The 14,479-nt window shown below is 48.1% G+C and overlaps 1 protein-coding gene across 7 annotated transcripts in view; it reads left to right on the top strand.

The window, feature by feature from the left end:
• Nucleotides 1-14,479, top strand: part of caskin1 (CASK interacting protein 1) — an 85,419-nt gene extending 70,940 nt beyond the window's left edge. For 5 of the 7 annotated variants that reach the window (XM_068578006.1, XM_068578007.1, XM_068578013.1 and 2 more), the window contains 12 exons: nucleotides 643-764; nucleotides 2,237-2,318; nucleotides 2,893-3,002; nucleotides 4,863-4,973; nucleotides 7,109-7,210; nucleotides 7,321-7,459; nucleotides 8,244-8,387; nucleotides 8,477-9,690; nucleotides 9,806-10,126; nucleotides 10,826-11,435; nucleotides 12,315-12,810; nucleotides 14,304-14,479. In XM_068578006.1, the coding sequence (XP_068434107.1) occupies nucleotides 643-764; nucleotides 2,237-2,318; nucleotides 2,893-3,002; nucleotides 4,863-4,973; nucleotides 7,109-7,210; nucleotides 7,321-7,459; nucleotides 8,244-8,387; nucleotides 8,477-9,690; nucleotides 9,806-10,126; nucleotides 10,826-11,435; nucleotides 12,315-12,810; nucleotides 14,304-14,400 (3,548 nt within the window). In that variant the 3' untranslated portion in view covers nucleotides 14,401-14,479. The remainder of the gene's footprint in view (nucleotides 1-642; nucleotides 765-2,236; nucleotides 2,319-2,892; nucleotides 3,003-4,862; nucleotides 4,974-7,108; nucleotides 7,211-7,320; nucleotides 7,460-8,243; nucleotides 8,388-8,476; nucleotides 9,691-9,805; nucleotides 10,127-10,825; nucleotides 11,436-12,314; nucleotides 12,811-14,303) is intronic. The other 2 variants (XM_068578008.1, XM_068578011.1) reach the window with 2 other exon arrangements.

Raw genomic sequence — 14,479 nt, 5'->3', positions numbered from 1 at the left:
TTCAGATACTCTTTGACCCGCTCCCGACAGTCCCCCATGTCCTGCTTATCCCTCCATCTAAACTCAGCTCAACTCAGTGGCCTAATGTGTAGGAGGGCGGCCACATCTGCATCGGTCTACAGTCTGTGTGTCTTTCCAACTGGATGTGTGCAGACATTTTCGTGTGAGAGAGAGAGAAGAAGGGGGGAAAAAAAGAAAGAAATTAGGAGACAGAGATAGAAGAAGAGTGAGAGGAAAGGTGTGTTTGTGTGTGTCTGTGTGTGAAAGTGAAAGGTGTGTCTTGTTAACTCCACCTCTGCGTTTTTCGCTCAATCGTCCGTCACCCTGTCCGTCCCATCCAACCACATGCTGCCCAGTGCATTTCAATGGAGAGTCACACCTGTTACCACGTTGCTTTGGATATCAGCTAAACCACTCAATGTGTGTGTGTGTGTGTGTGTGCGTGTGTGCGTGTGTGTGTGTGTGTGTTGGTGACTGTGCATCCATCTGTTTGTTGCATGCGTGTGTTTGTATGTACAAAATCTATACATATCGTTTGGGCGTTTGCATGCGTGTGTGAATGCTTGTATGTGTGTGTGTGTGTGTGTGTGTGTGCGTACGTGCTTGCGTGCGTGTGTGCGCGTGTGTGTGTGTCTGTTGCAGGTGGAGACCGCAGCAGTATGGGTAGTTCTGGCAGTGTGACCAGCGTGAGGTCATCGGGCAGCGGTCAGAGTGCCGGCAGCACCGGGCAGCACGTCCTCCATCCTCAGGCTGAGGGCGTCAAGGTATACAAACACACACACACACACACACACACACACACGTAGCCTGACACAACTTTGTGTATGCACACTTTGTTTTGTAAGTGCATAGAATCACAACCAAAGAGAACAATATCGGCAGTAACAGAATGACAAAGCGGCTGCTGGGAAAATTAAACGATTTAATAAACTGCTGAGAAGAAAATGTCAAGATTTATTTTACAGGAAGTCTCCTGGAAAAAATGTTTTTGTTAAATTTGTCCGCATGTATTCCATCACGTTGCTCTGTTTCTTTTTCCGAGGTGAAGACACAGGATGTCTGAGGCCGAAACGATTATAAAGCCCTCTGAATTCTTTTGGGTGGGGGATACAAATGAATTGAATTAGTGAGTTACTCGTGTAACAGAGAGAGTCGTTCACCCGCCACCAGCAGACCGACTCATGAGGGACTCTTTCGTGCTCACAGGTCTTACATGTGACATACATATTTACTGGACAACCACAGAGGCGACGCTCCGCATGAGTTCTTCTGCTTATTTACCCTGAAAAGCACTTTTAAGTCACCTAAAACTCGCAGCCGAGACTGACGGGGAGCATCTGTCTCCTCCGTCGTCTCATCAGCACCAGTCTCTCGCAGTGGAAGCTCCACAGCCGAGGTTTCTATGTGATTGATGTGGCGATAGATGGCAAACGTCTCCATCTTTTATCTCCAGACAGCCTCTCCTGCTCAATCTGATGTGAGAAGATACGGTTTTAAAAAAAGAAGTGTTTCTTAATGACAATGCAAAAAAAATGAAAAAAGACAACTAATTGACTTGTTTTTCCAGCTGAGGGTACATTATTGTGTAAAGTTATTACTGTAATTCATTAAGAGTACACTCGATGATGCATGATGGTACTGATGTGAATATTACAACCTTCAGAGAGTTATCATCCATCTCTGCAGTTCTTCTATAGAGCGTTTCAGCATCGTTTAGCTCATTGTGTAGTTACAACACAAAGCTTTATTGCTTTGATTCGCTCTTGACGCTAAACCAACAATGTTTCCAACAGCTTCCGGTCTGGTTGTATAGAAGTCGATGAGAAAATGACTCCACTTCTCTCTTGATTTATTGTACACAAAGTTTATATCTGCATCTGTAGTTTCAAGTCTTCTTCAATCTCGAATCATTTAAAGCAGGATGTACTTTAGGGGCGGGGCTTCTTTGTGATTGACAGATTGCTAGCACAGCGTTGTCCGGTCTGAGAGTTGTCTGTGCTTTAACCCTTTCACACAGTTTTTGTTTCACCAGGGACCATTGTTTTGTAATTGCATTTAGCTCCGCCCTCTCGTGTTGCTCGGTTGCAAAAAACCAAGATGGCGACGGCGAAAATGCCGAACTCGTGGCTTCCACAAACCAACGCTTTACGTCGCAACATTAACCACGTCCAGTCCTTCGACGAGCCGCTGGATGAATGTTCACGTGGACGCGTTTGTGTTCTTGTGCTCGTTGCAGCTTCTGGCCACAGTCTTGTCCCAGTCGGCCAAAGCCAAGGAGCATCTGATGGAGCAGTCCAAGTCTGTGGACCAGCCTGCAGGTAGGAGGCGGGGTCAGCTGGGGACGAGCATCCTCCTTCAACCCAGTTACTGTCCCACTGTAGTCACTTTACTAAGATATAGTAATTAGTATACTTACAGAAGTCTTTATGACTAAATGCAGTTACCCCACTGGCTGCTGGGAAGGGGCTGTTTAAAATAGAGAGAAAAAGATGAAAATCAGGGAGAAAAATTGAAAAATACAAGTCATAAACCACTGATCTTTTGATGAAAAATGTCTTAATATCACTTCTACACACACACACACACACACACACACACACACACACACATAGATCTTGGCTGGTTAAACAGACAGATGGCCAAGGGAGGGGATGTAGGAGGAAGCATGGTGCGATTGGTTAAGGAGGTTTGTTATGTCTTGGACAGCGAGAATGGGATTGGCTCCCTCTCAGAGCAACGAGGGAGATTGAGTCCGAAATCACTCGGAGGAGAAGGGCGGAGGTCAGGGTGGCGGAGTCAACTCACCTGTTGATCGGCCGGAAGGTTCACAGCGACAGGGCGACTGGTTTTTAACTGGGTGTTTAACTGGCCAGTGGTGTTTTCTCCCGGCAGGCTCCGCCAGCTCCTCTCGGACATCGAGCCAATCGGGCTGTCCGCTGCACGAGGCGCCGCCTTACGATGCCGTGGCGACCAGGAAGGGGGAGGGGCCAGGCGAGGGGAAGGTAGGACAGACCCGGAGTCTCACCGCAGACTCAGTCCTCTCTCCATCTTTCATCCAAACGCACGCGAGTCGCATACACACACCGTCCACTTCTAGCGGCGGCGTGATGAGAATGTAGCTCCTCAGTCACCCCAAACACAGCCCTCTCTTTCACACACACACACACACACACACACACACACACACACACACAGACTATATATATTTACTCACACCAAGATGTCCCAACGGTTTCTCTCGCAACTGGCCTCGTCCGTGCTGCGAGTGTTCGGATGCAGCCACGACACGGTGAGTGTGTGAGTGGAAGATCTCCGGTTTGATCTTGTTTGGGTCCGGGAATGAAGTCCTGTGTGTGTGTGTGTGTGTGTGTGTGTGAGAAAGAGAGAGAGTGTCCTTCTCTTGTTTATCTGCTACCTGCTGTCCATTGTTATTCACTCCTTTTAGTTGCAGCTTTCGCCTTTTCCATTGCGGTATTTTTCTTCTTCTGTTGCTGAGACGAATGTCTCTCAATTGATGCTCGGTAGGTGCGCCCCAGGCAAGATATCGGAGTGTGTGTGTGTGTGTGTGTGTGTGTGTGTGTGTGTGTGTGTGTGTGTGCTGGCAGGTGCTCAGCTGTGTGCATGCCGTGGGTGGACTCGTTCAACACAAGAAGTGTGAAATCTGAGCTTACACCCATGTACAGTAAACTGTTATTTACTGTAGCGTGTGTGTGTGTGTGTGTGTGTGTGTGTGTGTGTGTGTGTGTGTGTGTGTGAGTGTGTGTGTTTCTATATGAGTGTGGGCCCACATTTAAGTCCATGTCTTCATTGTTTAATAATTCCAAGTGTGATAAACCAATGAGCATATTTAAAAAGCAGGTGGTCGTGGCGGATGTGTGCATCGCTTGCCTTCAGTGAGCGTCTATGTGTGTGTGTGTGTGTGCGTGTGTGTGTGTGTGCGTGTTTGTGTGTGCTGCCATGTGAGGCATGTTCCCATGGCCATCTGTTAGCTAGAGTCCCGATTCCTCAGCACCCATAACATTTCCCTCAGTAGGGTGAAGATGATGAACGGTGGGAACCAATCAGCTTTGAGGGACAGTGTGGAGGTGGAGGACATCCCCATTAATTGTTACATACAATATATATATATAAATATATATATATATATATATATATATATATATATATATATATATATCTAAAGACGCTGAAGATAAAATCACCCTAAGAGTATTGATGTAATGAGTCATGAGCGATGCAGGTTATGTAGCACAGGTAGTATATTTCTTTCTATTTATAGGTTCATATTCCCGCAATGATTTTTTTTTCCAGCTGCACATGTTGAGCTTTTTTGTTAGCCTTGTCTCAGTTGGTTCAGTTTTTTCGGCCCAACATCTAAAAAACGGAAAATTCCTGTTGCACCGTGCGAATATTTGAGGGAAGAGAGAGTTCTTGTGGGGACGTGTGTGTGAGGACAATGAGTGTGTGTGTGTGTGTGTGTGTGTGTGTGTGTGTGTGTGTGCGTATATTATTCTTTTTGGTTAGCGTCACCACGCTGACGCAAGACAGCCTTTTCGGGCTTCTTCTAATAGAAACATTTATTTTCCAGCGAGCTGTCTGCTCACCTGCAGCTCCTCCTGTAGCGTTGAGAGACTGGAGGCCTTTCTCTCTCTCTACAGGGCCACGTGGGGCCAACCAGGGCTAAAATCAGCTGGGTTACAAGGCCATTGGAGCATTAAAATCATCCGTAAATGTATATAATGTACTGTCATGGACAGTTCCTGACTACAGGAGCAGTGGCCCCTTGTTTGGCCCTACTTGGGCCCCTGCAGAGAGAGTTGAAGAAGCCAGTGACAGCATGCCCCCTGTCTTCTCTCCCGTAGAGCTCAGAGGCCGTTGTCCAATGGCTGAGCGACTTTCAGCTGCAGGTCTACGCTCCAAACTTCCTGGGCGCTGGGTATGACTTGCCCACCATTAGCCGAATGACCCCGGAGGTAAGGCACCCAAACCCCCCGATGTCCCCCACCCCACCCCACCCTCCACTCCCAACCACCCCACCCCCCCCAAAAAAACACCAGAGAGGTCACAGGCACCTCCAAGGACCACAATAGAAAGGAGTCTGTAAGACTTTGATTTGTGCGTTCCTTGATGTTTTCCAGATGCATGTATGCCATTTCCTTTTCAAGAATCCTCAAATGAGCACTAAACCGGTCCACTAAACCGGTCCACTAAACCGGTCCACTAAACCGGTCCACTAAACCAGTCCACTAAACCAGTCCATGAAACCGGTCCACTAAACCGGTCCACTAAACCGGTTTCAGCTGTACTTCCTCTGCCCCCGGTCCATTCCGATGAGTATATTCAACATGTGAAGTTTTTCTGTAGGGTGAATGTGAAGCCCCCACCAGCAGCGTGTTAGCTTAGCTTAGCACAAAGACTAGCTTAACATTTACCATCCAGTTGAGAGAGTGGAGTCAAACGCGTCATCTTAACTCCGTCTCTCATGAGAAAAGCAAATAAGTGTTTTCCAAAACTATTCCAGTACATATCCAACAACCTTAGTCTGAACAGTTTCCATAATATACCAACCAATCTGTCTGATTTAGGATTTAAATTAATGAACACCACTTCTCACCAAACTCTCATGTACTTCAATGAGAGAAAAAAAAAAAAGTTTCTACACTGCTGTGAAAACGTGACGCGCAAAGAAGCGCTTAGGCGGTGTATGGAGCGCTTCACAGTCATTAAAACAATTACAAAAAGCCTCCCACAGACTGCTAAAACGCTCACCGTGCTACACGGTCCAATGCAGATATGATGTCATCGGGGTCGGGTTGGGCTTGAGACTTCAGGCTTTTAACAGCAAGCCTGTGCTGCCAACTTTGGTTTTGGAGTTGAAGGATGGGGACCTTAACAAGACAAGGGGAAATGCTATTGCGCTGCATTGTGGGAAATGTAGGATCCATTGTTTTTATAGCCTGACTAAAGGTCTGGATACCTCAGCCTCTGCTGCTTTGATTTGAACTCTTGTTCTTTGAACCTTGTCTCTTGTGAGCCGAGCCCCTCAACGCCATGAAATAATCCTAACTCACTGGAGTGCGTCTGTAATCGACGTGTTCAGAAGAGAGAATATTACGTTCACATTGTTATATTGCCTTAACCTAGTGATACTTTTTTCTTGTAAATACATCCTGCGGCAGTCAGACTTCAGTCTGAAACACAAACTGGAGCTGAAAGAGGAAACTTGAAGAAAGGAATCGTTAATTGAAAATACGCCCAATGTACCCACATCAGCACCTCCTGACCCTCCCGTCACCTCCAACCCTGCTGCTGCTGCTCTGAGGAAGCAGACCGACGCTCTCACCTCCATGCAAATAATTTATAGCACACATAAATTATTTGTGTGTGCACACTGCGGGGCTGTGCATGCTGAATGGTTCAGTGCTGACTTTTCAAAGGTTTTTGTCGTCAGAGATATATCGTAGTATTCTGTCCGACTGGGTCACACCTGCATATCATTCATGAGTTATGTAAACGTGTGTGTGTGTGTGTGTGTGTGTGTGTGTGTGGGGAGGGCGGGAATTGCTGTCGTCGTCCATGTGTGTTTGTTACAGTGTGTTCCTGTATCTCCACTACAATGCCACTAAAATACACAGACACCAAAGTAAACGCACAACGACAGGATGATGCAGTGTATTTATTAACTATAATTACGGTTCCAAAATAAGTGCACATCACATGACTTCTGATAGACTTTAGATTGTGTTTTAAACGTGACCTTGCTTGCCTGCGACAGGCGTTGAATATAAATGATTTTGTGGGGAATCGAGGTGATTCTTTGCTTCCCTCTTTGCTGCAGACATTTGCTTTTTTTTGCTTTCCTTTGCTTTTCTTATCATTTTGAGACATTTACATTTCTGCTCTATTCTCAACTGGCAGAAGCTCTCATCAGATGTCACGCTGTCACTTGTTTCTTTGTGTTGCAAGTTTTCCTTGGTGTGTGTGTGTGTGTGTGTGTGTGTGTGTGTGTGCGTGTGTGTGTGAGAGAGACTGCTGGAGTCTTGGGGAGATTTGAATTGTAAAAAGCCACCATTTTATCTTACTTGTGTATCTGTGTGTGTGTTTGTAGGATCTGACAGCTATTGGAATAACTAAACCAGGTCACAGAAAGAAGATGACTTCCGAGATCAACAAACTAAGTGTCACCGAGTGGCTGCCCGAACAGAAACCTGTGAGTACAATTCAACACACACCAACGCCATATTCAGACACAGTAATTCAGTTAGATGTTTTCAAAAGCACGTCACCAGCTGTGGAGTCGTGTTCTTGGTGTTCCTGTAGGCCAATCTCGGAGAATGGCTGTCTGCCATCGGTCTGAACCAGTACCACCAGGTGCTGGTGCAGAACGGCTACGAGAACATCGAGTTCATCACCGACATCACCTGGGAGGACCTGCAGGAAATAGGTATCATCAAACTGGGTAAGACAGACAGATGTTCAATACGTATATATTTATATTTTATAATTTGAGCTCAAGGTTAAGGTTGAATGAGGGACGTGATCCCCAAATATTCCCAGTGTGGCGTAGACGTGTTGAAAATGAAGCCGCAAAACTGACCAAATGTAGTAAAAGCTTATGGGACAATTCAAAAATGTAACTGTAAAAAGGTTTATAATGTTCTTTCAACCGGCAGTTGGTAAAACTACTTAACTGCATTTAATTATTTGTCTGTAATCTAATGAATAAAAGAAGCGTTAGCTAGCTCAGTGTTCGTAAGCGTTAGCTTGCTGGCTAAAATGCGTTAGCTAGTGTTGCAGTGCGTACAGTGGTGCTACAGCAGAGTGTAGATGAGTAACATTGAGTAACAATAAGCTAGTTTAGTTTTATATCAAGTAAATAGCTTCAGCTCGGCTGGCGCTCAGTGTGTTCAGACACAACGGTTTGCAGTTAAGCTAGCTAGCCACACAGTCCTCTCAACGGCTGATTAAATGAAGGTAGAAATAAAATAGCCAAGTATAAAGCTTAAAAACGGCTTTACAACAATATCAAATATTAACGTGATCAAATATATTCACTATAAAACTTTTACCGTATTTGGTTTTCAGAGCTTTACAGTTGGAGCTTATTTTCACATTTGAAGAATGATATTAATGCAACTGTCAAAGAAAATCGGATTTATTTTGATCACAACTTCATGTTAAAAGTTACCTTTAAAGACTTGATTGAACAGGAACTGTAATAGTTCAATCCTTCAATGTTTTAGGCCACCAGAAGAAGCTGATGCTGGCGGTGAAGCGGCTCGCCGAAATGCAGCGCAACTCAGACGGGCGGGGCTCGCTCAGGAAGAAGCCCCCGCCAATCACACAGCAGCAGGAAGTCCTGTCGATGGACGGGCCGCCTCTGGACGGTGAGCGAACAGATGACCGTCTGGTAATGATATCATATCAATATTGATCCAGTTAATTCATCTCGACGACTACTTTCTGTTTTTCTCAGAGGTCACGTCTCCGAAGATGAGCACTTTCCAGGACAGTGAGTTGAGCACCGAGCTACAGAGCGCCATGACGCAGCCAGGCCCGGAGGTCAAAGCTCAGAGAACGCGCAGCAAAGACCACGATGAGGGGATCACAGGAGGAGGAGGAGGAGGAGGTGCTGGGCCACCTAAGAAGGAGGCGCGGACTATGAGGCAGCAGAGCAGCCAGGGCAGCGCCTCCTCCCACAGAGGCAGTGTCTCCTCTCAAGGCAAACACCGCCACTCCCACTCCCATTCGCAGCCTGCGCCTCCCTACACGCCCCCTCACACGCCGACCAAGACTCGAACCTCGTCGTCTTCCTCCTCCTCCGCCTCCTCCGTCCAGAGCACGGCTTCCCCGCAGGCCAAACACAAGCCGTGCCCCCAGTTCATCCAGGGCGAGAGGCCTCAGTCGCCGCGCTCCCACCCGCCTCAGTCCCCGACCCAACGCGGGCCGCCGTGCGCCCAGCTTCCCCCACAGCAACAACAACAGCAGCCTCAAGTCCCGCCACAGCACCAGGCGCACCCTCAGCACCAACCGCAGGTCACGGAGGGGAAGGAGAACCAACAACCACAGGTCCCGCTCCTCTGCCTCCCGCCGGAGGCGGAGCCGGCGGAGGGAGAAGGCGAGGAGGCGTCAGCGCTCCAGGCGAAGCGGTCCCACAGCCTCAACCGGTACGCCGCCTCGGACGGCGAGTGCGACGAGAGGGCGGGAGGAGGCGGGGGACGAGAGGGAGGAGGAGAGGGAGAGGCGGAGGTGGTGGGGTGTAAGGCCTCTGCCGCCGTCAGAGGAGACGGAATCAAATACGCGACGGTGACCCACCGTGTCAGCCGCAGCCACTCGGTGCGCAACCAGGACAAGACCGTCAACCGCAACCAGACGATGCCCTTCGCCCTGCGTCAGAAGAAGAAAGGCCCGCCTCCGCCGCCGCCCAAACGCTCCAGCTCCGCCATCTCCACCTCTAACTCCAACCTGACGGAGGCCAACGCGCAGCCGCACGAGCTCAGCACCACGGGGGGGCTGCTGGACGTGCCTTACCTCCAACAGCGACGGGCCAGCGACCTGGGCATGTCCGTGGAGGTGGCTCCCGTGGAGACCAGCAGCGTGGGTAGCGTGAGGAGCATCGCCGCCATGTTGGAAATGTCTTCCATAGGAGGCGGAGCCAAAGGCATGGCGCTGCAAAAGAATTTCCTGCAGGTATTATAGAGAACCCCTGCGTTCATTCACTCTAAAATGTCAAATATACCCAATTATTTACGCGGGTAACGAGCTCGAGCGTGATCAACCAATTGTATGACCGTTTGTTCACCAGGTGGGGAAATCACGCGACGCCATTGGTCTGGACGGTGAAGTGGTGAACCGACGGAGGACCATTAGCGGCCCGGTCACTGAGCTGGTGGCGGCTGCCAGGCGCGAACAACCCACTCCCTCTGCTTTCCCCTCTCCCTCCGTCCAGCCCGAAAACACCCCTCTCCCTGATAATTCCTCCTCCTCCTCCTCCTCCTCCCCCAACCCTCCGTCCTCCCCACACCCCAGCTCTGGAGGCAGTGGCAGTTCGACAGAGAACCTGCCGTTTGCAGAAGAGGGAAGCCTAACCATCCGCCGGCAGGGCCGAGGAGAAGGAGAAGGACAGGTAGCTATCTATATCTACATCTATATATGTTGTCTATCCATCCATCTATCTATCTATCTATCTATCTATCTATCTATCTATCTATCTATCTATCTATCTATCTATCTATCTATCTATCTATCTATCTATCTATCTGTCTATCTATCTATCTATCTATCTATCTGTCTCTCTATTTATCTCTCTATCTATTTATCCATCGATCAGTCTATCTATCTAATGTAATGTGCTAAAGTCAATGTGCTAAAGTTAAATGTGCTAAAGTTAATGTGCTAAAGTTAGATGTGCTAAAGTCAATGTGCTAAAGTTAATTGTGCTAAAGTTAGATGTGCTAAAGTTAAATGCTAAAGTTAATTGTGCTAAAGTTAATGTGCTAAAGTTAATGTGCTAAAGTTAATGTGCTAAAGTTAGATGTGCTAAAGTCAATGTGCTAAAGTTAGATGTGCTAAAGTTAATGTGCTAAAGTTAAATGTGCTAAAGTTAATGTGCTAAAGTCAATGTGCTAAAGTTAGATGTGCTAAAGTTAATGTGCTAAAGTCAATGTGCTAAAGTTAGATGTGCTAAAGTTAATGTATTATAAATCCATAGTGAAGCTTCTGTGTTCTGTAAGCTTTATTCGTGTTATCCATTTATCTCTGTCAATGTTTTTGAATGTTTGTGCAAAAATAACCTCTTGTCACGAATGTATGAATTTTCCGTTAGTGTGTATTTTGTGTTTGTCTGCAGGGCGACGGCGAGGGTCCCCAGGGAGACGGGGGTTACGCGCCGGAGGACATCTCCAGGGTGGAGGCCACGGCGACCTTCAAGCGGCGTGCCCGCAGCTCCAAGCCCCACCCCAACGGCTCCGACTTCACCCTGCAGGAGTCGTCCACCGTCAAGCGGCGGCCCAAGAGTCGCGACAAGGAGCCCGAGGGCTACGCCGACCTGGCCGCCAACGGAGAGCCCTTGGGAACCGGGCAGCCGAACACCACCCAACCGGTGCCCTACCAGAACGGCACGGCCACAGTGAAACGCCGCCCGCCGTCCGACAGTGGAGTGACCGAGCAACCGCAACCGTATCCTCATCCGCAACCTCAACCTCAACCGCAACCGCAACCTCAACCGCAAGTGACTGCTGTGCCCCGCAGGGACAGCATGGACCAAGGAGCTACGGTGACAAATGAAGGAGGTCCCGTGAGAAAACCCAAGCCTCCGGTCTCCCCGAAGCCCGTCGTGGCACAGATCAAGAGACAGCCAGGCCCGCAGACTCCACCGCCGTCTGTGTCCAACAAGAGAGTCCCCCTGCCGGGCCCTGGGACGCCTGGAAGCCCAGGTACTCGCATCGTGATGATTGGGTGTTTTTTTGTAATTTGTGGGGTGCTGATGGGTTTTCAGGGGTCTTCGAGGGTCCTAATCATCCCTGCCCAAAGCCAGAACTGGATTATTGACCCGGATCCGTGCAGAACAGCAATGATTTCACAACTGACAACAAGTTGTCAAAACCAAACGTATGAGCCTTACCTGATGTAACGTTCGCAGCCTTCTCTGGACGGCCTCGAGACGAGGGGTCCAGGTGTTTACGGCCACATAGGAAGGACCGACGCACTAAAAAGGGGCAGGGCAAGATAAATTGTACAAACTGTAGGTTACAGAAAGTTGCCTCTCAGTTCCATGACTGAAGGGTTCGGGCGAGCGCTTTGTTAGGTCTACGTGAAGGTGTCAGTACGATTGAAACCAACTGACTGCGTTAGCAAGCTGAAGGCATTCGGTCGTTCACGGTTGTACACGGGGAAGTGTCAGAAGGACTCGTGGAGCCTCGACACATCGACGTACTGATAAGTGTGATTGGTGGTTTCCGGCTTTCAACAGTTGTTGGACGCAATCTACTCCCTCTAAACTCAAACGTCTGAAAGGTGGAGGAGGTTTCCGACACCGATCGGCAAGCACTTAGCAATAGAGACGTCTGTACGGCACCCGAGGAACCCAACAAAACTCATCCTGCCGCCAGAAGGCATTGGCTGTGTTGCGCTTACGGAGGATTGTTTTCATTTGAAAAGCACTTTGGTGAAGCGCACTGACCTCGAGGCCACGCTGTCTCTACCGAGATGACTAAACTAGCACTGAATCTGTCAAAGAGGTGACGGTGGAGGATACAGAAACCAGTCGGTGATCCAATTCTGCTCTTGTTTTTCCCTCTTTCCATTTCCTGTAGTGGAAGGAAAGAAGATCCCGCCGCCCGTCTCGCCCAAACCGACGCCCCCGCCCACAGCGCCCAAACCGGCCAAGCTCCTCCACTCCATGACCATGACCAGCCCCCCGTCCCCAATCTCCGCCCAGGTCAAACAGCACCCTGCGGTGGCCCGACAGATCAGCTCGCCGCCTTGCTTCCCTCCTTCCAACATCCCCGGCCCGCCGAACGCCAAGCCGCTGAGCCCCTCCCCCCAGAGCCCGCACACCCCGCAGACCCCCACCACGCCGCAGACGCCCGCCACCCCCAGCCCGACCCCGCCGCCCGTCAAGCCCCCCCGCTCCTCGATTGGGGGGGTGTCGATCGACAGCGGCATGGCGGGGGGCGTGGTCGCGGCGCCCGCTGCGACCACGCCGGATTTCGGCGCGGATTCTTTGGTGCATCAGAAGCTGGAGGAGACGAGTGCGTCGCTGGCCGCAGCGCTGCAGGCCGTGGAGGATAAGATACTGCGACACGAGGAGTAAGCACACACACACACACACACACACACGCGCACACACACACACACACACACACACACACACTCTTATATTCACTGAAACAAACACACTTCACAAATACAAGTTATGATCCGTCTGTCATCATCAGATGTAGTACTGTAGTATAGTGTAGTAATGTAGTATAGTGTAGTAGTGTAGTAGTGTAGTAGTGTAGTATAGTGTAGTGGTGTAGTATTGTAGTATAGTGTAGTAGTGTAGTAGTGTAGTACAGTGTAGTAGTGTAGTATAGTGTAGTAGTGTAGTATAGTGTAGTAGTGTAGTAGTGTAGTAGTGTAGTATAGTGTAGTAGTGTAGTAGTGTAGTACAGTGTAGTAGTGTAGTATAGTGTAGTAGTGTAGTAGTGTAGTAGTGTAGTATAGTGTAGTGGTGTAGTATTGTAGTATAGTGTAGTAGTGTAGTACAGTGTAGTAGTGTAGTATAGTGTAGTAGTGTAGTATAGTGTAGTAGTGTAGTAGTGTAGTAGTGTAGTATAGTGTAGTGGTGTAGTATTGGAGTATAGTGTAGTAGTGTAGTACAGTGTAGTAGTGTAGTATAGTGTAGTAGTGTAGTATAGTGTAGTAGTGTAGTAGTGTAGTATAGTGTAGTATAGTGTAGTAGTGTAGTACAGTGTAGTAGTGTAGTATAGTGTAGTAGTGTAGTATAGTGTAGTAGTGTAGTACAGTGTAGTAGTGTAGTATAGTGTAGTAGTGTAGTATAGTGTAGTAGTGTAGTATAGTGTAGTAGTGTAGTACAGTGTAGTGGTGTAGTATTGTAGTATAGTGTAGTAGTGTAGTATTGTAGTATAGTGTAGTAGTGTAGTATTGTAGTATAGTGTAGTATAGTGTAGTAATGTAGTATAGTGTAGTATTGTAGTATAGTGTAGTAGTGTAGTATAGTGTAGTAGTGTAGTATAGTGTAGTAGTGTAGTATTGTAGTATAGTGTAGTAGTGTAGGATAGTGTAGTAATGTAGTATAGTGTAGTAGTGTAGTATTGTAGTATAGTGTAGTAGTGTAGTAATGTAGTATAGTGTAGTAGTGTAGTATAGTGTAGTAGTGTAGTATTGTAGTATAGTGTAGTAGTGTAGTATTGTAGTATAGTGTAGTAGTGTAGTATTGTAGTATAGTGTAGTAATGTAGTATAGTGTAGTAGTGTAGTATAGTGTAGTAGTGTAGTATAGTGTAGTAGTGTAGTATAGTGTAGTACTGTAGTATAGTGTGCCTATGGAGTATTTGTTTTTGTACTTGCAGGACGTACATTTGTTTATGAAGCATCAGAAACATGTTGTGTAGTTGTTAAAAGGTGTGTTTTGTATTTGCAGACGACACTGAGCTTGTTGTGCTCTCGTGAAGCATCCAGAGAGGCAGGTTTTAGAAAAGAGTCCTGAGAGTGTCTTTAGTAATGATGTGTGTGTGTGTGTGTGTGTGTGTGTGTGTGTGTGTGTGTGTGTGTGTGTGTGTGTGTGTGTGTGTGTAGCTCCGTGGCTGAGCAGAAGACCACGGTGAGCATCCTTGACGACATCGGCAGCATGTTTGATGACCTGGCCGACCAGCTGGACGCCATGCTGGAGTAACCACAGAAACTGGTCAGCGTGTCTCCACGGCAACGCTGCACCAGGAGGGACTCAGATGGCACAATGGGCAACAAGCCCC

This window comes from Clinocottus analis, unplaced genomic scaffold (genome assembly GCF_023055335.1).
Source record: "Clinocottus analis isolate CAN_PGR_092001 unplaced genomic scaffold, fCliAna1.0.p SCAF_16, whole genome shotgun sequence".
NCBI classification, from domain to species: Eukaryota; Metazoa; Chordata; class Actinopteri; order Perciformes; family Cottidae; genus Clinocottus; species Clinocottus analis.
Note: the sequence above shows the minus strand (reverse complement) of the source record. Positions and strands in the feature narration are given on the sequence as shown.